This window comes from Gallus gallus, chromosome 6 (genome assembly GCF_016699485.2).
Source record: "Gallus gallus isolate bGalGal1 chromosome 6, bGalGal1.mat.broiler.GRCg7b, whole genome shotgun sequence".
Taxonomy (NCBI): Eukaryota; Metazoa; Chordata; class Aves; order Galliformes; family Phasianidae; genus Gallus; species Gallus gallus.
The window spans coordinates 19135495-19161719 of record NC_052537.1 but is presented as its reverse complement, the minus strand read 5'-3'; the positions used below and the strand labels follow the sequence as shown (position 1 = coordinate 19161719).

The 26225-nt window shown below is 40.1% G+C and overlaps 1 protein-coding gene across 7 annotated transcripts in view; it reads left to right on the top strand.

Annotated features, from left to right (window-relative positions):
* Positions 1-26225, top strand: part of ARHGAP22 (Rho GTPase activating protein 22) — a 135582-nt gene that overhangs the window by 18139 nt on the left and 91218 nt on the right. For 6 of the 7 annotated variants that reach the window (XR_003075959.3, XR_001467131.4, XM_421651.7 and 3 more), the window contains exon 3: positions 5109-5196. Coding sequence is in view for 4 of the 7 variants with exons in the window: in XM_421651.7 (XP_421651.2) it covers positions 5109-5196 (88 nt within the window). In the remaining 3 variants the exon portion in view is untranslated. Of the gene's footprint in view, positions 1-5108; positions 5197-23819; positions 23916-26225 lie in introns of those variants that run through there. The other variant, XM_040703165.2, reaches the window with a different exon arrangement.

The following is a 26225-nucleotide window of genomic DNA, read 5'->3' as shown; positions in this document are numbered from 1 at the left end:
CCATTGTTTTCAAGGGAGGAATATCTGAAAAGATGGAGCTATGGTGTATTGACAGGTGAGTACCTGGGACTTACTGGAGTGAGGGGAATCTACTTAGTAGTTACAGTGAATTAAGTTGACCTGTGTGTACTGGTGTGTTGTGTAACATAGTTGCAGCTGCTGTACATTCCATCAGGCTGACTTCTGTGCTGAAAGCTGGAGTATGAACTTGGAGCTATTGCTTTTCTGGAACAATTTCTAAAGTGTCTCATGAAGAAAGGGGAAAGGAAGGACTGACTTGCAAAGAGCTTTTGATGTTCTTAGTAACTGTCAATATATGTGGTTTTTAAAGTAGCTATGAGTTTGCTTCTATTCCCAAAGCAGGAGGTAGCATATGCCCGTCTTCAGTTTCCAGGGGAACAGAAGCTGCTCTGCATCTAATTCATTAATCTTTTCTCAGTATTGACTTCATATGATAAAAAGCTTCAGTGCATCTGCAGTGGGCTTGAATTGTGCCTGCCAGAAAGCAGCGGAACTTGCTTCAGTGTGTTCTGGTCACTGGGTTCCAAAGATGAAGCTGTATACAAGACCTCTCTGCACCATTTTGAATAGTTCGTGATGCACTGGCAGTTTTATTCTGCCTTTCCAGTGTTTTCTTTGGAGTAATTTCAGGATTTCTTCTAATTTCAGTGAATCTCAAAAATAAAAATACAGAACAATGTGATTTGGTGGAAAATATACTGAAAGTGTATCTTGTTCTGTTGGCTTTTATTTTAATTTGCAACTAGTCTAGATAATCTGCTCAGTATGAACTTAATTACCTTCCTGCACTGTCTTTCCCCACTCTTAACTTGGCCCTAATTTAGGAACAGGAGTTGAGCCCTTGCACTCTGTTCTGCAGTGCTATCTGGAGGCCCTGATAGAGCATTGAATTTGCATCTACTCAATGAATAAAGGTAGCAATGATGTGTTCTCCCTGGAAAAGACTTAGAATGGGACACCTGAAAGGGGAAGTGAGAATAACATGGTGGCTGCATATATAACACAGCGGGTGGAATGGCGGGGGGGGGGAGGAGGTTGTCATGACACAAACTTGGTGAATGTTTTTATCTGTTACACTGGGTTAATGGGGAACTTCCACTGAAGTTGTTAACAAGAATTAATTGGCTGTTATTTAATCCTTTCTGGTAGCTGGGCATTTTAATGCTTCTTCCTTTCCATGGTCTGCATGTACCTGAGCATCTGTCTTCTCTGACTATCCACAACTTTTGGGTTTTTGTTGCCAGTTAAATTGATCTAGTTGCTACTTGTTTTTCCTCCAGTCTCCAGGATGAATTTTAGAAGACAAAGGAGCAAAGCTATACTTGTATATGACATATACTTATATACGAGGTATGACACCCTATTTGATATTTCCTACTCTTATAATCTGTGAAATAGTCTAAGCTTATATAGCTTCAGAAAATTGCTGGTTTTAGTAATCTTGAATATTCATAGACTCACATAATTACAGAATATCCTGAGTTGGAAAGCACCCACACAAATCATTGAGTCCAATTCCTGGCTCCACCCAGGATCATCCAAAAATAAAACTAGATTTGAGATCATTGTCCAAGCACATCTTGAGTGCCAGCAGGCTTTGATCTGTGACCACTGCCACTGCCCTGAGGAGCCTTTTCCAGTTCCTGACTATTCTCTAGTGAAGAACCTTTTTGTCATGACTTCCTGACCCTCCACTGATGCAGCTCCATGCTGTTCCATTGGCTCTGTCCCTGTCCCCAGAGAGCAGAGCTCAGTGCTGTACTTCTACCCACCTTGTGAGGAAGCTATAGGCTGACCTGGGGTCTCCCTGAGTCTCTTCTTTAGGCTTCAGAAACCAAGAGAACTCAGCTGCTCCTCAGATGTCTTTCACTCAAGACTGTATGCTCATGTTTGAAGTGCAATAGCTCCTTAAACTCTTTTCTGGGGATCTGAGGGCAGATACTTCTGCCACTGCAGATGGAGAAGCAATTCCTTAGCAGTAATTTCATAAGTATCTCAATCTTAATTGATCTTAGTAACTGTTGTGCATGGCATTAAATAATAGCAAGTCAAATAACTATTAAAATGAAATTGTACCAGTAAACAACTGGTGCACTCAGTTCATGTCAGTTTAAGAAGAAACAACAATGAAAAACAAATGCTTTTTTTCTTTCCTGTTGCTTAATGGCACTATTTACAATGACACATATGCAAATAGTTCAGTATCACTATGGATGATGTGTAGCACTGTTATCAGAAGCCTAATAATGAATTGAAGCATTCATTATCCTTTGCAAATACACTTTTTATGTGCCAATTTATCTGTGGAAACTTTGTTTCAGAGATGTTTTTTACACTAGATATTAACTGGAGAGCAGTCATCAAAGATGTCATAGAGAAGAAAGCCCAGGTTTTACAAGTTTTCTCTGCTTTCTCTGTGAGGTTTGCTGTTTTAGAATTCTGGGTTGTGCTCTGAATGACAGATGGCCAAGAGAGCCTAGTTTCAGTTCACATTTTGATAGGAGGACAGTTGGACTGGATGAGCTTGTAGGTCCTTTCAAACCTTGTGATTCTTTGAAGGTATCAAACAACAGAGTTAAGACTTTAGCGGTTTGCAACATGGCTGCTGACAAAATATAAGTGTATAGGATAGCTGAGCAGAAATATGATAGGCATACCTGTGTTTAAGTGCTGGCTGCCCCTTCTCACTAACTGCTCCCCTCTTCCTCTCCCCCACCAAACAACACCATCATGGATGCCCCTAGCATAAGAAAGATGTGAGCCTGTTGGAGCAGGTCCAGAAGGAGAGCTGCAAAGGTGCTCAGGGAGGTTGAGACTTTTTTAAGGTGATGGTGCTGAGGCACTGGAACAGATTGCCTGGAGAATTTTCAGGTGCCCCTCCCAAGAAATGTTTGAAGCGAGGCAGGTTGGGGCCCTGGTCTTCCTACTTTGTTCTATTGGCCTACAACATGAGCAGTGGAATTTGTAGGAGTAGAGGTCAAACCTTCTTGCTGATATTCCCTTACATGTTGTTGCCATGTGATAAATGGCAGCAGAGGGACAGTCTGATGCAGTGGTGTCTGATATAGAGGTGTGTATGAAGTAAAGGTGTCATCAAATTCCTCGATGTGGAAAAGATTGCACCCAGTGATATTAAGCAATGCTTGCTGAACATTTATGGAGGCCGAATAGTGGATGTGAGCACACTGAAACACTGGGTAGTGCACTGCATTAACAATGCTGTCATAGTATCTGTGAAACCATGGGTCATGTCTGCTGGTGCAGATTTTTATAAGTGTGGCATGCAAGCTCCTGCTTATCACTAGTGAAATGGCTGTGTTGAAATGGAGTTTTGTGTAGCTGGGAACTTGCTGTAACATAGTCTTGTGTAGTCTATTGTAGTCTAGTCTGTTGTAGCTTCTATGGAAACAAATAGCAGGCATTACTTTCAGAGCGACCCAGCTGGGTAGTCCTGAAGGTTCCTTCGAACCCCTATCATTCTATGATTGTTCCATAATCTGTTAATGAAGCTACCGTGGAAATTATCTTTGTTCAGCTAAATATGAGATGTTAGTATAGCCAGTTTGTTATCCTTAGCATAGCTGTGTATCTGGGAGCAGAGTTGGGCCCTGCTGTTCTACTCCCCAGTCCCATCCTATAAGCATTTTTAACAGTGGTTGTGTGAAAGGCAGTGTTATGAACATTGAGATGATTGGTGTTCTGGAACTAGTGAAGAAAAGGAAGCTTTCCACTAGCGTTCCCCATGTCACTGCTTTTCTTATCAGACTCTGGCTTCGTAGTGCCTGGTATGGGACAGGACTTCTCAGTTTGTCTTACTAGGGATAAGAGCTACAATAACGCCTTTGAAGTATGGTTATGTAGCCTCTAAAGATTTCCTCCTCGAGGAACAAACCTAAAAGAGGGTGAAGTTATTTTCAAAAATTGAATCTGAACCTCCATCTTACTGGAAGCTGTGTAATCCATTGCACACTACTTAAACCATCCCATCATCTTAGGGATGGCAACCACTGCCTGAGGAAGACAGGAATAACTTGGTCATGAACTGAGGTTTGTTTCTGGGGTGTGCTTTGGCATATATCAAGTTAGACCTTGTGGAATGACTCTGGTTTAATCCATCATTAATTTACTTCCAAAGGAAGATTGCTAATGCAGTCTGAGTGGCTACTGGGCAAGGACATGTCAATGTATTTAAATTTAGTAATGTCATTCTACCAGTGATAGCAGCTGTCACAACTGATACACTCTGGCTAAAAAAAAAAATAATTGTTTTATCTTTTTGGTTCTGTTTGTTGGAAGTACTTCATTGTGCGTGAGGCAGATTAGACAGCTCTAAGCTGGTTCCCTGTTACTGTCTGGAGAAGTATGTCCCCTAGAAGGAGTGGTTGCAGTAGAAATGCTCTGCATAATTTCCTGAAATCTGTAGGAAGATGTCCAAGAACCTGATCTGAAGATCTTTGTTCCATATGCACTTATGACCTAAAAGTACTTTCTAGAGATGGGCCTACATTGCAGCTTTTCTTGCTTCTGAACTCTTCAATTTGAAAAAAAAAAAGTTTTTAAGTCAAATGAGTTTCTTTTATGAGAGAGGCAGACATACTAAAGACTGAAATTTAACTCAGTTCATACGTTTTATTAACTCATACAAGTTGAGATGACAGTCAAAGTGAACTTTCTCCTGTGCAAGCTGCCTCTTAAGGCTTGCTGGGCTGCAATTGTTTAGTTAATTAGAACTCTTTTTAGAAAAAATTAATTGGAAAAACTTAAAAGGTGAAAGAAGAGTAGATGTGATATGAGAAGAAATTTTCTAAGGAATAACTGGTTAAGGAAAGAAAGAGGAATCACCTGTGTATGCTTGGAGTATTTCTATTCCAGAGGAAATATTCCATTTGACCAGAAGTGTCCAGAAAGGATAGGTGAGCTACGTGTGTGATCAGTTCAAGTCTTTTCTTGCTCAGATGCAGTGATGTTGGAAAAGAGAATGGCTTAGTAGAAGAGCGGAGCTTAAATTTGCAGTGTCTGTTAAGTTTGTCTTTTCTTTACCCTTTCCATAGCACTTCATGTTTCACTGGTGTTTGTATCCCTTGCAGGGTCTCATTCTGCTGCAAGGCAATCAAGTGAATGAGCTGCCACCTAATCCTGATGAGCCTGGAAAACATCTATTTGAAATTGCCCCAGGTAGGCCAGCAAGTCTTTTTACTTTCTGCATAACCTCAGCTATTCCCTCAGAGATAAGAGAGCTGCATGGCTTACTTGAATTCTAGGCATTCTGATACACAAGACAAATCATCTAGAGAAATTGAGAAAATAGGGCTTGATAGAATTATTTGCTGCATAGTCTTCCTTTTGGATGGAACTGCTGCTGTGGTACCTCATGAAAATCGTTGGAATGCATTGCACCTCTAGACTTCTGTTTTGAGGGGGCTCCTGGCCAGCAATGCTATGTGGTCTCTCACTTCAGTGTGGTTTTCTAGTTGTTGTAGGTTATGGTAGATGCTGCCATGGAACACATAGCTTACAGAAAAGAGATATGCAGTGTCTGGATGTAATTTGTTTTTATGTATCCTGCTAAGATTAAAAGTATATATTAGTCTTTGAATGTTTGTTTTTTGAACTGAAAATTTAAGAGAATAGATACGCTGCCATGGAAAACTTGATTTATTTTGCTTAAGGTAGAAAATCCCGTTTCTTTGCTGTAATATTATACAAAACTTCTGAAATCATTTTAGCTCCTCTGTAAACACTTCCTATGCACTGTCCTCCTATATACAAGACAAATTTGAAGTTCACTGTTGCAGCCCAGGAGCAATTGTACTCAATTCAGTTATAATTGTATCTTGGTAAATATTGTCCCTGCAGTTAAATTTGAAGGCAGTATATTTTGGGAGTAGCTTCAGGTGGTAAGATCTGCAGAGAAGAAAACGTGCTGCACAGCTAGTAGTGTTAGAGATGAGGAAGGAGAAAGGCATGCCTCTCTATACCTGTCTACCAATACCTGAAGACTGAGTTGCTGAAAAGAATGAAGGAGATGCAGGTGATTGTTATGCTTTGACTCACTAGCCGTTTTCCATTTTCTCCTGCCTGCACTAGGTGTCCATACTTCTCAGCGTTGTACGTTTCCCTACGGTGTTGGTGCTTTTGTTAGAGTAAACTGAAGAGGAAAAAACCAAAAAGACAGCCCATAGTAATTTCAAAAGGAATGCATAGGGTACACTTGTCCATATAGGTAAATACTACTGCTTTGGAGGCAGATGTGCATTTATGTCTGTGTTAGGAGCTGTTTTCTTGCCACCTAATCAGGCTGGGCATAAAATGTCTGCGTTGTCCACTCTTAACATAATATCAATCAGTGCAAGAAGAACAGACAGTACTGAAAGGCTCTCAATGGTACAAACAGGCAGAGTTTACAATAACTCACTGTCAGCATTCTGTTTGACACACAAGAAGCTACTTTGAGAGAAGGTACTTTCTTTTTCTGTTCCTCATCAATGCATGTTATCTGGTAATGCTCCTTTTTCTTTATATTGTTCCATGCTTTCATAGGCTGGGCCCTACAAACAAATCAACAGGGCACTGTGCTCACAGTGTTGCTTACATGTGGGCATCTCCTAGAGAATGGTATTAATTGCTTGAATGTGACAGATCTAATGTACTATTTCACAAAGATTGTGCACCATAGTATTCTTGCCATACTGTGAAGTGGGCTGTGAAAGCACTTGGATTTTCCTGGTTGTGAGTATATCCATGTGTTCTGGCACTAGAGACAATTAACCAAGCCACTGGGTAAATGGCTATTCTTCACTTCTTGCCAGCCTGTTAGGTTTTATTTCTGTGGGCTGCAAAATAGTTCTCACGAGCCATGAATGGTGGTTGCATAAATGGAGTTGGCAACAACAATGCTGTGTGGCTACTTGAGAAAGGTTCTCCAATGAGATGGAAAAAAGCAACAATTGACAACATAGTTTTGAGACCCAGGACATCTGTGTTTGGCTTTTTCTGTGTTCAGTTTTGTCATCGCTCTTTTCTGGGCTCCTAGGAACTATTTACTCCTAGTGAACCACTGTCCTGTCAGCTAAAATCATATGTTTTCTCTACCATGTGGAGCTGAATCTATTCACGTGTGTAGGGTGCTTGTTTGCTACACAGCTAGCAAGTACTGAAAAATGCTATAAATAGCCAGTCAATATAGAATGTGACTCGGCACAGACGTCACTGAAGAATGTAGCTTGAAGAGTTTCCTATTCTCTTCACAGTGCGTTTATTCTGGGCTGATTTTTGTATAAACGCCTTTTCTTTCTTGCTTGTCTTTTGAAATGATTGCTTGCCAGCCTGCAGAACATCCACATAGTGAACAGTTGTTAAATGGGTGCCAGATACAAAAGGGAGCGTAAGTCATCTTGCAGGACCCAAAACATTATTTTCCATTAGTTCCAATCTTTTCTTGCGTTGGCACTGCGATTATATTGCTGCTTAATTGTGTTTCTGTTCTCCCAGTGTAAACTTGGCACTATATAGTCTCTACAAATGTGATAAGATCTCTTAGTATTTTTAACTAAGTTGAGGCTCTTGTTAACAGAAGTACATTCCGTTACTGTAAATACAGATGAGTTTTTTTACAGTATGTGTGAAATGCAGAGCTTTAACAAAATTCAAAGCAGTGTTGTATTCCTGATGTTTCTATAGTGTCTCGATGTCACCTTAACTGACAAAGAGAGAGGCTGAGATCTATCTTGTAGTCCCTGACAAGGAAACATCCCAAACTTTGGATTGTAACACCAGCTGTCTCTGAAAATCTACTTGTTCGATAGCTAGGGTTTCAGCATTCTTATTACTAGAACAGTTGTCTGGAGCTTTCCACCTGTTTTTGTGCTGTCAGCTTGCCAGTGGGTGCTGCTTCCTTAGAGCGAAGGGACTAGATTAACAGCATGTCCTGCAGGGTAACAGAGCCTGTATTGATTTTCTGCTGAGTAACAAGAACTAATGATGGGCATTGTGTATTATTCATGTTTCATCAAGTTCATTTATAAGCTGTATAGTGCAGCTGGGAGAAGGGTTAACTGGGGACGTGAGAGACTGTAGAACAGTTCTACAGTCAAACCAGTGTTATATCTAGTGGCAGCACTTTCTAAACTGCCTCCTGTGGTAGAAATACTATCTATCCTCTTTTCTGGAGAAACTGTGCATTTCTGAGCCCTTTTTAACCTGTTCATGCTTTCTTCTCCCACAGCTAGTAAAGCTCAAAGTGGAATGGCAGGGTATAGCATGGATGCTTCACCAATTGCTCTTATGTTCCAGGGTGCATTAGCATGTGGTAAGGGGGTGTTTCGATAAAATTATTGGAGTGGTCTGAGGCCAAGTGCAAAGTTTAATCATTTGGGGATGATCTTCATGTGTAGCAGCTAGTATCTCTGAGAATGTCCTGGAGGAGTATTGATGGCTTAAATTCTTCTGAGATTTTACTTTCTAGGAAGTTAATGTTTTTAATGCCATGTGGCAATTAGGTTGTCTCATTTTAATAACTTGCTTCTTGCAGCATTAAGAGAGGAGATGCTCAAGTTCTTCTGCAGAATCAGAAATTATTCTCTGATATGGGAAGATTATCAGAGTCAAGGGAGTGATGAAATGGTTTAAAAGTAGGAAACAAGTGTTGTCTTTAGGTAGGGCATGGATTATTAGCAGCTGACTAAAGAATAGATTTTCTGTATAGAAAACTTGATGACTTAAAGATTTTTTTTTTAATCTTTAGAATGGATTCAGTCAGTCTTGTAACAAAGAATGAGCAGGGAAAGACGCATTAAAATTTTTCCTTGGTTAAGCTGCTACCTTAATGGCTTACATTAGCTGTGCAGGGAACTCAGGTTTCTCTTCTATCAGGTGTAGGCCTGGACCCTGAACCTGTCACCTGTGAGCACATTCCATCACTACTGGTCTTAGTGGGACAGGTGGTTTTGCTTCACTTTGAACTCAAATTTAGAATAATTTCAGTAACATGCTTTTTGGAAGAATGTTTGTCCTTTATTTTCACAAACTGACATGTTGTGATTAAAAACAGCTTTACTGAAAAACTCTTTCCTGATTCTTAGCAACAGCTTTTTTCTTGACTCAGTGCTGTTTGCTGAGGCTAACAGTGACAGCTCTTAGCTAGACCTTTAGGTGAAAAATAAGAGTGCAGTATTGTGTTAGGTTTAATTCGATTTCTTTGGAAACCACTGCTGAAGGGATTGATCTTGCTTGTCCCCTTTCCTCTTGGCTTCTTTCCCAATGTACTCTCAGATCTCTCACTTCCACTATTGTGACTGGGAAAAATCAAGTCTTTGAAACTAGTTGAACTTGAGGTTGGTCAAACCAAGGCTGATGGAATACACTTTTATGGGTTCCTTTACACACTCACCCTTGAGTACCACCACCAGCCCTCTCATTAGTAAGATGGTACAGTCTCCAGATCTCTTGTCTTGGGCTTTTTGTAGGCTTAGCCAGAATGAAGGTGCCTATGTTTGATTCACATTTAGAAGGTTATTTTCAAAGCTTTGTTCTCTGGCATGCTATTCAATTAATTGCAAAGTCTGAGCTCAGTATCAGCGAATTACCTTTTCAGAAGGGACCTGAATTCAGCAGTGACTCTTTTAGAGATAGTTTGTTGTATTCTGCCAGTAGTCTGAGGCAGGTTGAAATGCCAGGAACTTCTTTGTGGGAGCTGTTTCATTGCCTTCTTAAACTATTTAATAGTCTACTAATAAAGGCAGAATTGGAAGATGGGAGTACTAACTCTTGCAGGAGCTGTAATTGTTGACCACATGTTCTGTAGGGAGTGCAGCTGGGCTGTTGGCAGAGTCTTATAGAGCAGTTGTAGTGGCAGCTCATTTGTCCCAATAGGGTGAATGGTGCCTATAAAGCACTGCTCTGCAGTACACTTCTGTGTCTCAGGTGATCAACAGCAATTAAGTTATTTTTGTGACCTTTTTATCTCAGTTCCTGTTGAGGTTGTGTAATTAAAATACCTGGAGGAGTAATTAGAAATTCAGACATTCATAATCATTCTATATTTTCTATCATGCAATACGTCATGCAGTTCTAACTATTGGCAGGAAACTGAATTTGCTGCTGGTAATTAATGTTTTCTCCTGAAGCCTACAGCTGACTACTGACTGCATATCTGGATATGTGATGTTGGTTTTAGAGAGTTTTATTTAGGTTTCTAGTATTCAGTACTTAGCATAGCAAAAAAAAAAAGTAGTTTTGGATCCTACTGAAAGGAGTGAGATGATATTTTTTTCAGCAGAGCACTGTGGAAATGCTTAGCAAGCTTATGGATGTCAGTGAGTATCTGTGACACTGAACTGACCTGTAGGAGAAGACTGATCTGCAGTTAAGCTGCCATTGCTACTGGCTGATGTTTAATTCTTCTAGAAGTCTGGAGTGCAACTGAAGGCAGAATATTTGTCACTAGAAGTGGTAACTATCTTAGGGAATGTAAGCTAGACTTCCCATTTATTAAGGAGGGATAAAACTAAAATACTTTCTCTGAACTGCCTTTATAAAGGAGTGCCTAGCACAGCAAAATTGCATGCCTTCTTTCCTGACAGTCTGGAAATTTGTTACTACCTTACAGTTTGAGTTTAAGTCCTTCAAGGTAATACCGGGTACATTTGTAATACCAGATAAATCTGCTGGGATTTTGTCTGCTTCAGGGACTCTTTACATGCAAGATGAGCACAGTGCAAGTCTGGATATGTGTATCCTGTACTTTCATAACAAAAAATGCAAAAACTTCATACTTTGGCACATGCTCTGCTTGCTCCACCAGCTCTTCAGCACTAGATGGTGCTGGTTCCTTCCACCTTGTGCTTGAGGACTTGCTACGGGTTTTGGTATATTCTGAATCACTTGAATGTGAGTTCATCCTGTAGGAGGAAATCAGCCTCTCCTTGTTTTTTGGTGTGTCCTCAAAAGCAATTCAACGAGTGAGAATTTGTAAAAAGTGATATTACCTGTTCTGTGAAGCTATTACTGTGCTCTGTAGGCAGAATACAGTGTTGCATACATTTCCAAACTTTTGCCCTACCATGAGCAACTTAGTTGTCTTGGATCCATAAGATACTATTGCAGATTTTCAGCTGTAGCCAGGTGCCTAAATCAACAGTGTCTGAAAGCATTCAAATTGAAATTCTTTGCCTGTTTCATCTTGGCATGGATTTTCTTATGGAAGGACAAAGCATGTTCTGTATGGATATGTGCAATAATGGCTGCATTGAATCTAGGCCTCCTAGATTCCTCACCTGGAGCTTAGGAGGATGGTGAGGAATCCTCACCATCCTCACCTGGAGCTTACTGGCTATTTTGTTGTATCTGTCTGTTTTTCCCCATACTGAACCTGAGAGCCTTATTTTTCAGAACATCTTCATATTTTTCCAGTTTTAAGGAACAGGAATTTGCTTCCTGTGCCTGAGTGTTCAATTAAGTTTGATCAAATGTCTCAGTGCATTGCTTCTTAGGGATTTGCCTGAAAGACAATAATGGTCTTCTTCAGGGCAGCTCTCTTTCTTCTCTGCTGAAATTATTTTATCTGCCTGAAAAAAAAGTTTTCATGGCCTGGCCAGACAACTTAATTTAGGATCAACAGAAGCATGAAGGGGCTGCCAGTATTTCTAGGTTTGTTGTATAAATTGATTTGAGTTAAGCAGCTGTTATTTGCAAAAGTTAATGGAGGGTCCTGGCTTCGCTCATGAAGACATTAGACACTAACAATTCAAATCTTCTGAAGGCAGAGCATCTCTTTTTACTAATCTCCTGATCCATGCTGTCCCTGAGTACTTGACTGTACCATGCCATTGATGAATCATTTTTGAAAGACAACCTGAAAGAAGAGAGCGAAACCTTGCCATCTGAATTTGTATAATCTTTAAAGATATCAATAATGTTATGTTAGGTCCAGTGGCATACAGAGATCAATACTCTATTGCCTACTTAAGGTGGTGGCTCATTGCTTTTTAAGGTCTTAATACAGCATCCAGACTTCCTAATAGACGCATTACTATTCTTGTCTTCCTCTTGAGGGCTGTGACGCTCTCTGATAGTTATGAATGCTTTGGCTCACCTTGTGTTGTCAATTCAAAACATATTGAAGGGCATCAAAAGGCACCTGTATCTAGCAAATTGTTTTTATTTTTCTCCCTTACCATATGCAGTGCCCAAGGCTTACATTTGCATTTGGCATGCAAAGATCCTGCTTCATGAAATAAACAAGATCCTGCCTTTGTTTCATTAGATGTGTTTGATCTATTGCCTACATTCATCAGTGCTCTGGGACCCTGGAAAATTTAAAGTGATCTTGGAAATGGACTGTGGCAGCATATGAATTCTTCTGTCCTGGAATCTGCATCTCCAGGAGATGAGAAGAGAAACTCTACATGTGATTGCTAATTGCCAGCACCTAGATATCTTGAATGCAATCACTAGCTTTCAACAAAAATACTGTTGTGGGGTTTTTTTTTTTTTTGCAACTTCAATTACAACAGCATGTGGCCTGCTAGGAAAGGAGCATGAGGCTTAAGGAGCTTCACAAATAGCTTTTTCTGCTAGTGGAGATCATGAAGACGCAATTTCTAACTGTTCTAGAGCAGTTTTCCTTAACCCATTGTATTTCTGAAAGTCAGATATGTTTGCATAGCATTTGTTTGCAGAATAAACATACTCTACCCCATATCCTCTTTCCTCTCCTCTGAGAAGTGCTTCAGTCACATTATGTTCATTGAAAATAAGGCAAGAAGGAGGGCTGGTTGCCTCTAAACCAAGTCTGGACATCACCGAAATGAAGGGAACCAAAATGTTTGTTCCCCAGAATGGGGAATTCTGACACCTACAGGCCATTCCTACCTAAAGAATAGAGATGAAACCATAACTTAAGAACACACTGTAATAACAAACCTATTAGGCATCACTTCTGCTGTGACTGAGGTAGCTGTTAGTGCTGGTGGCTGAATTGCTCAGTATATTCTGATTTGAAAGTGCCGTCTCCAAATCCTTCTGGCAAGAAAATGAGAACACATTTCCTTTTCACACAGCCCATGCAATAGCACAATGGGGAAGAAATAGTGAAGCTGATAATGTGCTACTCCAGTGTCTGAATAGAAATATAATTGGTAAGCTGCTATCTGATATGTTTATGAAGCTGTTTGTGAATGTTGCCCTGATGCCAATTGGAAATGGCAGTGGGCCTAATGTCAAACAGCTGTGATGATTCACATGCAACCCACTCTGGTTTTTGTCCGAAATGCTTCAGGGGTAGCCAGTGTGCTATCAGCATGAACCAGTTTGTGCTGGGCTGTCTGAACCTCAGAGAGAAGGAGGAAATAGGGCAAAGATGTATTGCCTATGGCCTAACACTTAACTCCAGTAACTCAACTCTTAAGTAGCCATTCCAAAATGTAACAGTAACTTAACATTACATATAAAATCTTTGTTTAGCCTCAGAATGCTACTCTGGGCATTTCCGAAGGTTTGATGACTGAAGGATTAGGTATGATGACTGAAGGAGAAAAGCACTCCAACACTGAGACTGATATTCTTCTTTTAAATAATTTTTTCAGATTCTTATCCTATGCACATGCCTGTACTTAGCCTTATCCTTGGGTAGGGTCCTATTAATGTGATTGTCCACAAAATACTTGCCACATTGATCTTGTTCTCAAGATTCACTTCTGTTATGTGGGAAGTCAGAGTAGGTCATGACGAAGGTCTCTTGTGCATAGTGTTTATTCATAAAATTAAAAAGGTGCAAGTTACTGCAGGGAAACAAACTCACTTGACCTGCTGGAAATGCAGCCTCTGTACTTTCTGAAGGACTAATGCAACATGAAGAATGGGAAAGCGTGAAACAAGCAGAACAATTTAGTTTCCCTGGGGCAGCCAAGAGAAGTGCTGACATTAATCAGCTTAGAAATAAAGCGCGTGCAGTCTTAGTGCTTGAAGGTGTCCCTGGGAAGTGGAAAAGTAAGGGATTGTGTGTTTTCAAATCAGTGAATTATTAGAATATCTATTTTTGTCCATTCTTGATGTTTAAAGAAATTTTGTCAAAAAAGAGATGGATGTGAAATCTTTGACGTGTCCAGAATGTGGGTGGTTGTTTGTTTGCTTGTTGGTTTTTTGTGATGAAGCCCTTCTAATGGATCCTGTAGATCCCTGAGTATTGGCTTAACGTATTGCAGACACACGTAGCAATTCCTTCTTTCTGATTGCTATGAAGAAATTAATTCTACTGTATTAGAGTAACTCAAACAGATCCCGTTGTTCAGGTTAAACGTCTTTGGCTTAAAGGGGGGAGGTTTTGTAACAGTTTTACTTGAGACCTAGTTACTAATCAGCGTGACTGTATTTCATTAGTCTATTTATTTGTTCCAGGAATAATTTTAACTCCTTTTGCTAGTGACCTATGCGTACGTTCCCAATAAGTTGTGCATGAGCTTGTCATTGCTTTTCCAAGGAGTACATGGATGTGTCTGGTATTATGTAAAGAACATCGTACTGTTTTACATAGTTTTACATAGCAGTGAAGTAGCAGAGCTGAGCTATGCCAGTAAAGAAGCCTTAAGCTCCTTACTAGAAATTACTTAGGTTTTATTACTTCAGTGGTATATTTCTAAACAAGTGTAAAATCCCTGACCTTGAAGAAACATAGTTTTTGTGACCACAAGGACCAACCTTTTTTCTTATTTTCAAGAATTTTTTTAAAAATATATCAACATGTTAAGTGCTGAGAACACTTGATGAAGTGTAGTTAATCTGTGTTGAATTTAGTGGCTCTTTTTTCTTATAAACCTCACAGTCTCTATAGTACCTATCAGTGGATTTTGCTTAAGAGACTGTATTGTAAAATGATAGCAGTAAGGCAGCTGGGGTCGTGAGTATGTTCTGTTTAGTGTAGTATATTCTGATAAGTGTAATCTTCCCAATTTTTTACAAGCACTCTAATTGAAATGAATGTGATGTCTTTCATTAGAAAGACAAAGTTCAGGTTACTTATAATTATAGAATTCTTCCTTTCAGCAGTCTGTTTACTGTCTTGTTTGTGTTTTCCACCTCTGTTCTGGCTGGTGCACAGCCCAGTGCACACACATTCTTTTAAAGTCTGACTTTGAATCTCAGCCAGTGGAGATAGATATAGTTGTAACTGCAGGATTAGGCAGTGGTCTACATCCATAAACCACTGCTCATCTAACTGAAGTCCACTCAAGATGTTGATAGATCATTGTCTACACCTGGTATGGAAGATGCTATATATCATGCTGAACTCATGAAATACTGTTGTTAGTTCTGGGATTTACTTTTAATCACGAGGTGTCTGACACTCATGAAAACTTTGAGAAGAGTGTGTGTGAGATCATAAAGAGCTATGAAATCAAAAAAATACCATGTTAAAAGAGGGAGCCTCTGTGAGGCCCTGAGGAAGAGTTGTGCATTATGTAGAAGGATAATAAAGAAGTAGCACAGCTTTTATGAGTTTGGTGTTGTGGATTTAATGTTTATTTCTAGCTACGTTGGTGTGAGGATATTCTCCCTGCAGGAAGGGGCACCTCCTTTATTAGGAGAGGCCGATAGAGTTGGGACTATTCAGCCTGGAGAAGAGAAGACTTGGGAGGGGGGAGTCTTGACAATGTCTGTAAGTACCTGAAGAGAGAGTGCCAACAGGATGGAGCCAGGCTCTTCTCAGGGGTGCCGAGTGCCAGGACAGGGGGCAGTGGGTACAAACTCAAAAACAGGGCGTTCCTTCTGAAGATCAGGAACACTTCTTTACTATACAAGTGATGTAGCCCTGGAACAGGTTGTCTTAGGAGATTGTGCAATCTTCTCCTTGGAGGTTTTCTGAAGCTGCTTGAGTGTGGTACTGTGCACCCTGCTCTGAGTGTCACTGCCTGACAGGGATTGGATCATATGGACCCAGAGGTCCCTGCCAACCTCACCTAAGCTGTGATTCCATGATTTGCACTAAAACTGTGTGCTTTACTGTTCTTCCCCTGTGGTCTACAAATAGTGGAGAGTTGCGCAGGAGCAGCTATGGATGCATGGCTGCTGGTAAGAAATGATTTGTCATGCAGAGTAGGAGTTGTTGGTGTTGGCCAGTGTGCTTACCTGCAATGACAGAAATAACAGCACAGCAGCAAGAGCTGTCCTAGCATACTCTTTCAATCAGTGAACACTGTCTTTTTTCACTAATGAAAATGGAACAGTAAAGACCTTAGCTTTTCCAGAAACAGGTGCAAAGGATTCATTATAAAAGAGGTTTTGTCCATGGGTAGAGCTTGATTGGGGATTTTTTGTGCTTCCTCAGTGCTTTAATGCCAGAATCCTGCAAGCTTGGTAATATCTCTGAGGCAAAGACCCTAAAGAGAGGACTTATTAGGGTTAGAGTTACAGGATTTACTCTAACACAGTATGGCTGAAGGTATATAGGAACTTGCAACAAAGCTTTCTTCACTTCTCGTTGATTGTGCCTAAAATTTCTTTGTTTTGAATTTGCTTAGGAAGCTGTGAGCTTCTTGTATATACCAGATGGTCTATTAGAAATCATAGACTCTATTTTATCTTTTTCACAAGGTACCTTTTTATTTCAACAAGTGTTTTAGGTCAGTGATTTTTTTTTTCTTGAACAGAAGGAATAAAGAAGGTGGACACCTGAAAAAACACCTTTTAAAACACAGTTGACACTATGGGAAAAATGCGAAAAATGCCAGTGCAAATTGTTCATATATAGCTGTCTGGTGTTATAGCTTCAGATGCTGAAATTCTTCTGGAAACACAGCGATTGGAGAGAAGAGGAAATAAAGACATAAAATCAGAGTAACTTTTCATAAAGTCATGATCTTGCAACTTTCTTGACTAGAAATTTTTTAATAGGGATGGGTTATGAGCTCTGAAATGCTGTTACTGACTCACCAGCTAGGTGACTTTTGTCCTTTAAGAATGTACTATTTCCTTTAAGCCTATGATGTCTCATTGTAACTGTGTCCTGTTATTTCCTATAAGCCTAGCGTGGCTAAGTGTTTTATGACCTCTGAAAAGTCAGTTAGAAAACTTGTACTTGCATGCAATACCTACCTCATACGATCTAGTGATGTATCTACAGTGCCAACTCACGTTCTTTCGTGGAGGAGAGAACTAGAAATACCTTTAAACCTCAAAGATCTGATACTTCTGTCAGCAAGTTGTATTTCAGACTCTTACTAACTTGGAGAACTGGGATTTGCAAAAACATTTCTTTCACAGTTTATATTAAAGGTTTTAGAAGCATGTATTTAAAGGATTGAGCTTTTGGAGGCAGAAGGATATGGGATCTGGAAGATGGTTTAGACTTGTCTGATCACAGAGGAAAGAAGTCATGGGGGAAGTAGCATTATCGCCTTAGAACTGAATACCCAGTCTCTTGTCTTAGGTACTTAAAAGAGATGAAGGTCTTTAAGGGAGTTTTAATATTAGGAGATATACAAACCAAGGCTGAGCATAATGTACTCTTCTACCTATGTTATTATATTGCCAAAATAATCTTAACTTCCTGAGATTCAGTGGATATTAGGAATTCTGTACTAGCTTAGGATACATCCATTTAAAAATGTTTAGGTGGAACTGTAAGCTTCTGGAATGACTTCTAAATTAATCTTTTTGAAAGCGTCTTAAAATGTCTGGACAGTATTCAATTAGCCAGCTGAGTAGTGCTTTGCTACAATGTTAGCACCATAAAGCACTATTTTGACACAGTTCATTCAACTTGAAAAGGAGAGTGTCCATTTCTGGGTTTCTTGGAACAGTCCTGATGTTTCTTTCCAAAGTAAAATTGGGAATTTGGTGCTTGTCTAATGAAAAGAGGCATAGTTTGGGAGTTGGAAGGACAGTTTTGTTAGATTTTGGCTAAATGGTTTTCTGCATTGGGGCATCTAGGTTGAGTTTTTGGCCTTTACTGGAGCAATTGATGCTTTTTCCTGCCCCAGTAGGAGCTTTCTGTTAGGCAAAACCTGTCTGTAGGTTGGAGATTGGTTTATGATCTCTGCAAAGACATCAGCGTGGCCCAGTAAGCTGCACTGTCGCTTTCCTCAAATAGATTCTACTCTAATCAGATAACAGTATTAATAAACTTTATTCTCCTTTACTCTGAGCAGATCTAGCCAGAGCTCTCCTGCATAGTGATATCCAGCAGCATGGGTTACCTATCTAGTACTCAGGGTAGATTTTCTGCTTTTGATTTTCAATTTTTACTGCTTTGGTGGTTTACGTCATTACAGAACACCTCACCTGTGCTTTCTTTTTTATTCATTTTAATGACAAATCTTTTTAGGTCTTGCTGCAGTTCAATCCTGTACAGCCCTTCTCTGACTTTTCTGTAGCCTGTGGATTCAGTAATGGAGAGTCACAAAGTTTTCCCTGTTACCTGGCAAGCCACCTCTGCTGTGATTTACCCACATGTCTTGGTAATCAAGTAGGGAATAATGTGGGTTGAATCTGATTTCACAAAAACAAACAAAAAACCCTTCCCCATTAAAGAGAGCCTGTAGCAGTTTACTAAATCCTTGGCTTCAGAAATCAGTGGTGTGAGGGAGTTCATGGTATAAATCCATTCGTGGATTAAATGATACACGCTTCTATTGGCAAAACTTGATTAACTTTACCTTCATTCTCCTGGATTTTGAACACAGCTGTTAGTATAAATGTCCAGCTTTTCACTGATATGTCAGCTTTGTATATCTGGCTCTAGTCTGTTCTTTGTTTTCTTATTAGTGACTCTAAATATTGCCAGTATTTGTGTTCTTCAGACCAGCTTGTGCTTTAGACATTTTGAGAGAAAAGGAAACTTTTGTAGTCCTTGTCTTATGTCTGAAGGTTTGAAAAGCAGCATTTGCCCTATTCTAGAGATACAACTCTGACTTTTGTGATTTGGGAATCATGAGAAACGTTTGTCTCCTACTAAGAGTGTAAAAAAAAAAAAAAAAAAAACACATCTGGAATGAATTGTTGAAATAGAATAGCATATTCTCCTACTTTTCTTTTTTTTTTTTCCCCTCTGAATATAAGTGGTTGGCTTAAGTCTTTGTCTCTGGTTTCCAGATATTCAACTTGGTCCTTAAATAGGAAAGTTCGTTACTTGTCCAGCACTCTTTAGCAGCCAGTTTTCCTTTCAGAGTAGAAGCCAATGCACTACCGTGTTCCTTAAGAAAGGGAGGGGGTTGTGAACCTAAAATCAGGAATTTCAGATAGCAAAACAGAGAGCTGTAGCTGGAATGAAGTGCCAAGTATATGGTTTCAGGTTTTTTTGTTTGTTTTAGAAAAACTTATAGCTTAGAAAAACTCTGCACCAATCCGTTTCCCAGGGACTCGTTAAGTACTTGATGTTTCTGAAAGATCAGCCAAATTGCTTAGTACTTGAAGTAAAGATTTAGACATTGAACTCTGGGCTCCTGTTCTTGTAAATCTTACTCTCAAGTTGGTATGTGCAGTTAAATGCTAAGACATACACCATTAACCAAGCATCTAGAAGGTGAAATTACGAAGAACTATAGAAAACCTGCTTTTTACAGCTCCTGCTGTACACAATGAGTTGTGTATGCTAGCAGAAGTAAGTCTCAAAATCTTGCCACAGATTAAGTGAGTGTTGTTGCTCAAAAAGTTTTGCCCGCAGCTCTCAGAGCATTCTTTTCCGCAGTGCCTGCCCTGAAAGGGACTTGGTCGTTAGTTCTCTTGCTTGTCACTTCTAAACTTAACGCTTGACCCAAGTGCTGGTGCCCCCTTTGCCTGTGAGCTTCTGGCTAAAACAAAGCTCCACAGGGACCAAAAAAGGGTTGCATACCTGGCTGCAATGCTTAGGGGTGTTGCTCCTTCTGGGCAGCAATGAGCAGGGTCCCTGCTGCTTTCAGGGAAGTGCTGCAGGGTCTGAAAACAAACACTGAGTGATCAGAGAGCCAGGAAACATCTGTTCTACGCATATTGCTCTTTTCTTATCCGAGAAACAAAGCTCTTATCTTGTCTCTGTGGCTAGTGATTTAGTTAGGTTAATGCAATTACAAGGAAGTGTTTAAACATGCCTTCTGAATATTGCTGGAGCAGCATCGACCTCGGCAAGAATGCAGGGTCCCCCTAGCTCTCAGTACCTATCAGTCCCTGCAAGAGCTGTCGGAGATGCATGGCTAAGTGTTTACTCTGGGAGGAGCAAATGATAGGACCCTTTCCTGTGCCGACATAATTTTCCAAGAGGTGCAACGGCATTCCTAGCATCTTTTTATGCGCACTGAAGGATGGCATTTAGTGGCTGCTGCCCTCCGGCCGTCTGAGAGCTACGTCTGCCTCTCGCGGCTCACACATCAGCCAGAGGAGCTGAGCATGCAGAGAGCCGCGAGGTGCTGAGGGCTGTCCCGGGGCTGGCCGCAAACGTGGTTAGCAGAGGGGAGCCCCGGGGCGCCCAGCTGGCCCCCTAGACGTGCCGTGCCATGGGGCTGTGCTGCTGCGGGGGCTGCGGGCCGCGGCCCGGAGGTAACCCACAGCGCTGACACAATGGGAAGGCGGGGGGGCTGCCCGGCCGGGGCTGAGCCGACTGCCTCTCCTGAGGTGACACGGGACACGGAACCTTTTTCCCCCTGTGCTTGGTGTTCAGGCAATCCCTTGGAAAGATGACATCAAGACCGCAGTGGCTCATTTTGTGGGGGTGGGGGAAGTCTTGGTATTATCTCCAGATGTATTCTTACACTTAATTCATTGTGTTATTTTTTCTTTCTCCACAAACAAGCATATTTTACATAACGGAAAGTAGTTATTTTACTTCTCAAGGAACAGTAAATGTTGCGGTAAGGTTTGGTTCCTTGCTGATGTTCTTTCCTGCTCTGTGCCTTCTGCAGTTTTGTAGAGAGAGCTGCTGTAAAGAGTACTTCTACAGTGGTATTTCAGCTAGCCTACTGAGCTCAGGATATAAAGAACAAAGTATGCTCATGTCAGCTTTGTGCCGTTGGACAAAGCTGCTTATGTGTATGAAGCTATGCCATTCTTTGAGAATGGGGATAGTTGGGATGGATATTTAGGCTGTCCTTAGTGGAACTGCCTAGCCTTAAATGTCCCAACGTCTGAATGTGTAACAAACATTTTGAGGCCTTCTAACAAGTCTAGCTTATGTTTTGTTGTGTTTTTGTCTTACTTTAAAAGCATACTTTTAAGCAGCTTCTTTTTTTTTTTTTATACTGAAATTTTATATTTATACCATTTTATACCTGAAATGGTATAAATCTTTCCCCTGGTTTATTTTTCTAACTAATGTGGAAGGTTGAAAATTGTTTAGTGAAGTCTAATATGAAACTGAACTCTAACTGAAACTTAATAAATCTCAAGTTCATTATAACTTTGCTGTTTGCAATAATATGGACAGGAAGATAAAATGAATGAACCTTTGTTTTCAGTCCCTATGGGGGAAGGCCCAAAGAGCAAAGCTGTGATCTGTATTCTAAATTAATGCAAAATACATCTTTGTATGATTTTGTTCAAATTCATCTCTTTCCTTGAACTTATCAGTAAGTTTATTTTCCAGCTACTTTTGAAATACTCCTAGAATGTTTAAAATACAGAAGAGACAAATTGGGTCTGATTGTAAAGGCCCAGGTGGCTTTTACACCACTTTATTTCTGTAGCTTCAGTGGAAGTTCTTTTTGCTCACTTGATCTTGTGGCATCATTTCACTCAAGTCTTTGTACATGATTTCAGAGGACAGTTGGGGTTGCTTTGCAATGACCTGGCCGTGAGCTTCAACTAGTCCCGCTCTGCTGCGGGTTATCCTTTTGGTGGGCACAGGAGGGGAGTGGTGGAGCTCGGGGAAAGGGTGCTGATAACATGCTTTGAGTCTGTGTCTCTCCCTGCCGGCTTTTTGTGTAGATAAGCTTTTAGCACATTGGGTGTAGATAGGACTAACTGATGAGTAGATTCTGATTCCTTAGAAGAACTGGCAGGATGAAGTGTCGATCTCCCTGAAAGCAGCTGGTTATCTGCAGTTATCAGAGGGTTGGGAGCTGGGGGAGATATACTTTTGTTTATGCCTGGAATGAAGTTGGAGTCTCTTTTCTCTCTCTTCTTATCCCCCAAGCTCATCCCCTTCACTGGGGTCAGGGGAAACTAAAGACCTTGAAACAGTTACCTTAGTTATGTTACTGGAGTAGAAACATCAGAGCAGCCAGGAGGAGGGAACACTTGGCAAAGGAAGTGTTTCATTTCTGTTGTAGCAGAGTTGTCCTCCTGGCTGCGAAGTACCAGCTTCCTGGGCAGGAATACTGGACTGCTCCTTTACACTTTCCTTTAGATTCAGTGGTTTACTGTGTGCTAAATGATGATTATTGCTGGCAGGGATTGGAATGGAACTAGAAATAATATCCTGTTTCTACTTCACCCAGTAGTATTATTGGCTCCTATATGCCTGTCCAGACTGGAACCTGAAGGCTGGGAAGTGTTTTCCGTGTACTGTTGTTGATTACTGTTCACTTTCCTAATACCTGAGCTTGCTTGTTTCAGTGGTATTATTTAATCTGACCATCACTTCAGACTGCTCAATTTAGAACGTCAGTCACTAGATTCCAAGATTCCAAAGCTGGAGCAGACAGGAAGGAAGAAGACAAAACCAAGTTTTCAGCCAAGCAGTGTTTGCCCTTTTGTATGAAAGAGATCATTGGGGAAATCATGCTTGACTGAGACATGAAAGCTAGCTTTTTTTCTTCCTAAATGGTGGCTGTGCTTTGTGTAAAAGGAATAGAATGAATTTTTTTTTTAAAAAAAAGACCCTCAATAACTTCCCATTTCCTGAACAAGAGGGCAAGGCTTTTGGAGTACACTGTACTTCAGAAACATCATTCCTGATGATTGTAAGAAGAATGTAATATTTTACAGGCTGTGCTACTGAAACACTACAGAAATGTAGTCTTAGAATTCATAATACCACCTCAGAGTTGAGGAACAAATTTTCCTGTCTAAATTGTTGTATCCACTTTTCTGGATTATTTTTCAGCTTCCATAGTAAATAAAAAGATACATTTTAACAGAAGACCAGCTCCTGTTGTTAAAGGACTCCTGAGAAGGTTTTGACCAATTCACAGTTAGGCTGTTCAGCCACGTGAAGCATGCAGTAGCACAGTTTGCTGAATTTTAGAGCTGTGCAGTACCCAGATGAATAAGTATATGTGTAAATGAGCTTTTGTGCATATTGCTTTGCCTGCCTTCAATAAGCATTTCTTCCTATGTGTGGTGGGACTTAACACCTGTGATCACAAAGTGTGTTGGGGCAGCAGTGTACATCAGGGTAGCATATGAACCCGTTCCTCATTTTGCCAAGGTGATCAGCATGCACGATAACCATAGTAACCAGGAGGACTTGGGAGTCTTATGAGCATTTGCATCTTACCTGAAAACATGAGACTGAGCAAAGGAAAAAGTGAATTGGGATCTCTGAGTGAGCAGAGCAGGGGATGTCACCTGCGCAGATCTGCAGCTGATGTTCCTCAGTGTGATAAGGCCCAAGTTGATTTTTTTCTCTTCTTTCCATGTACCTATAGGTACTAAGGGTATGTCTTAGAGAGGCTGAGTGTGTGACATGACTTCTCTCTAGTTGTTTTTCCTGAAAATCAAAAATGAACTAGAAATCTGAAAATGTAATGGGCTTGTTTTAAAAAGAAATATTATCCTGAATCTATCTGGCCAATTATTACACTTGTCTAGAATTTTTTTCTGTGACTGTGTCTGTCAAATGAAAGCAAACATTAACCTTTTATCTAACACAGCAAATCTGCCACTGTGTTAGTAGATGGACAAGTACTGCTAACCTGTGTGATTGCTACTACTTAGGCTCCAAAGAAAAGAGAAGTTGCCTGATAGCATTTCAGAGGATTGATCATAAGGTTGGTCTTTTGTTTAATTTGAAGTCTGGTTTTTGGGCTGATGGTGGAAGAAATTGTCTGGTTGCTAAGTAGAGCTGATTGTAATTCCTTAGAAACATTTCAATAAACTTTAATCAAAAGCTGTATTTCTATAGCTTTTGATGCTGTAAGTTGGAAACATAAATTTCAATTTAAAAATGGTTTATGTCTTTGTGTAAAATGAATACTTTGCACTCAGCAGGAGTGCCCTACTTTCACTCCACACTGTTACTGAGGTAAGTAAATGTCCCTTTGTACTATGTTGCATCCTGTCCTCTAAAAATGAGCATAAGGTCTATTAACAAAAATGGGATACAGCCTTGCAGAATAGGAAATGTGGGGCCAAACTCAGAAATGATGCTGCTGAGTTTCAACAAAGGAATGCACTGCTGCTTGTATATAAAAGCTAGGAACCCTGGAACATAGTTACCCAGAGAGTAGCAGTGCAGAGACTTTTGATGTGTGGTACTTACATTAGTTGAGATGCTTAGGTTTCTTTCCCTTGCCAGCAGACTGGGTGCCCCTTCAATGAACTGCCTTTATGGGTTGAACTACCTGCTGTGCTTAATCTGTACACAACTGAAGGTAACACCTGAAGATCTGATAGCATCTGCTGTGTACACAACCTCTGGCTCCTATTTACTGTCAACAGTCATGTTACTTAATCTAACTTCAGGTTCTCATAGTGGGAAAGCTCTTAAAGGAAGCCAGACCCTTGACTTGACATTGTTTCTGCACCACATTACTCACTTTTAACAAGAAAACATCTTAAACAGCATGAAATGGTATGCTTTCTCCTCTAGCTCATGTTATATCTTCTGTTCTTTTTATCCTAAATATCCTATCCATGTACCTTTAAGATCTATCAGCCTCTCACCCTACTCCAGGTAGGACTTGCATTCGTTGCTCTTGGGACTTGATGAGGTATGCAAACTAACTGACATATAATTAGATATACTGGAGAAAAGGCTTCTTGAAGCTAATAATGCTAATTCTATTCCAAGTAGTTATTTTTATTAAAATACTGACTTAGAAAATAAAATGGCATTACGGAGATCTGTACTTTGAGAATGCTAAGGAGCTCTCCATCCTTGACTAGCCATTCTGACCTCAGCTGGCAGGTCATAAGGTAGAAAATCTCATGTGTATTAGATTGTCCTGCTTTTACTTAGAATATCTGATGCAGAAGTCTTTGCAAAATAGTTCAAGCAAAAGAAGAGGCCAGAGTCCATGTGAAATTGTAGTGGTTGACTGGAGCATTAGAAATAAGTAAACAATGAAGTCCTGATATGGAAATACAGAGCTGTAAGTATTGCTTCCAGGGTCATCTTATCGAGCTCCTTTGCTCAGACCAAATGATGTGCATGTAGACTATCTCAAACAGATGACAGACAGCTGTGTCTTAAACTGCTCATGAAAAGTTCCACAGTGCAAGCAAGTTTTCTTTTCTGCTTCTTTGAGCAGCCCTGTTAGCAGACACTTTGTCCAAGTGCCTTTGTGAATCTTTTGTTAAAGTTTCTTTTACATTGACAGCTATTAACATACTGCAAGGCCAGCAGAAATATCCACTTCAGTCTCCATTTGTCGAAGCAGACCCATAGTTTTTTCATCTCTTCTACAAGTGGCATTCTAAATCTACCACTCTTGCAGAGGATCAGTGGAGAACAGTAATCAGTCTGTCCATGCCTCTATCTGGTGTGCCAGCTTAGCTTGCCATGCTAGGTTGAAACCTAACCAGGACAGAGAAGAAGGCAGAAAATCTGGCTTTAATGAACTTCAGAATAAGTGACATTTTTCCGGTAGTTATGTTATTGGCCTAAATTTGGTTTGTGGTTCGCCTTACTGAAAAGCTAAACGAGGCAGTTTTTATTATTGTCTTAGTTTTACGGTACAGGGAGGGAAAGTAACTTGGCAAATGCTGCCCAGTAAATAAGTGAATGAGAAAATGAACTGTTGTTTCTTGCTGAAAGTACTGTAAATAATTTGTTGCTTATTTCATTAAATTCTTCTTTTGAATAAGCCTGATATAAGTGTACAGAAAAACTTCTGGTGACTCAAAAAGTACATGGTTTTTATTGGAGATAGAATCAATTAGTTAACCTGGATAGAAATATTTTACTCGAGGCTGCAGACAATTAAAGTTATAAAAGAAAAAAGTTTAAAAGTGTTACTTCAAGCTTTTAAAAACTGTCATTATATTTTTTTTATTCAAAAATTCAATTTTCAGGTGTTCTGTAGTAATTTAACACAAACCACTTGTTACATTTCAGCAGTTTTTAATTAGTTCTGTCA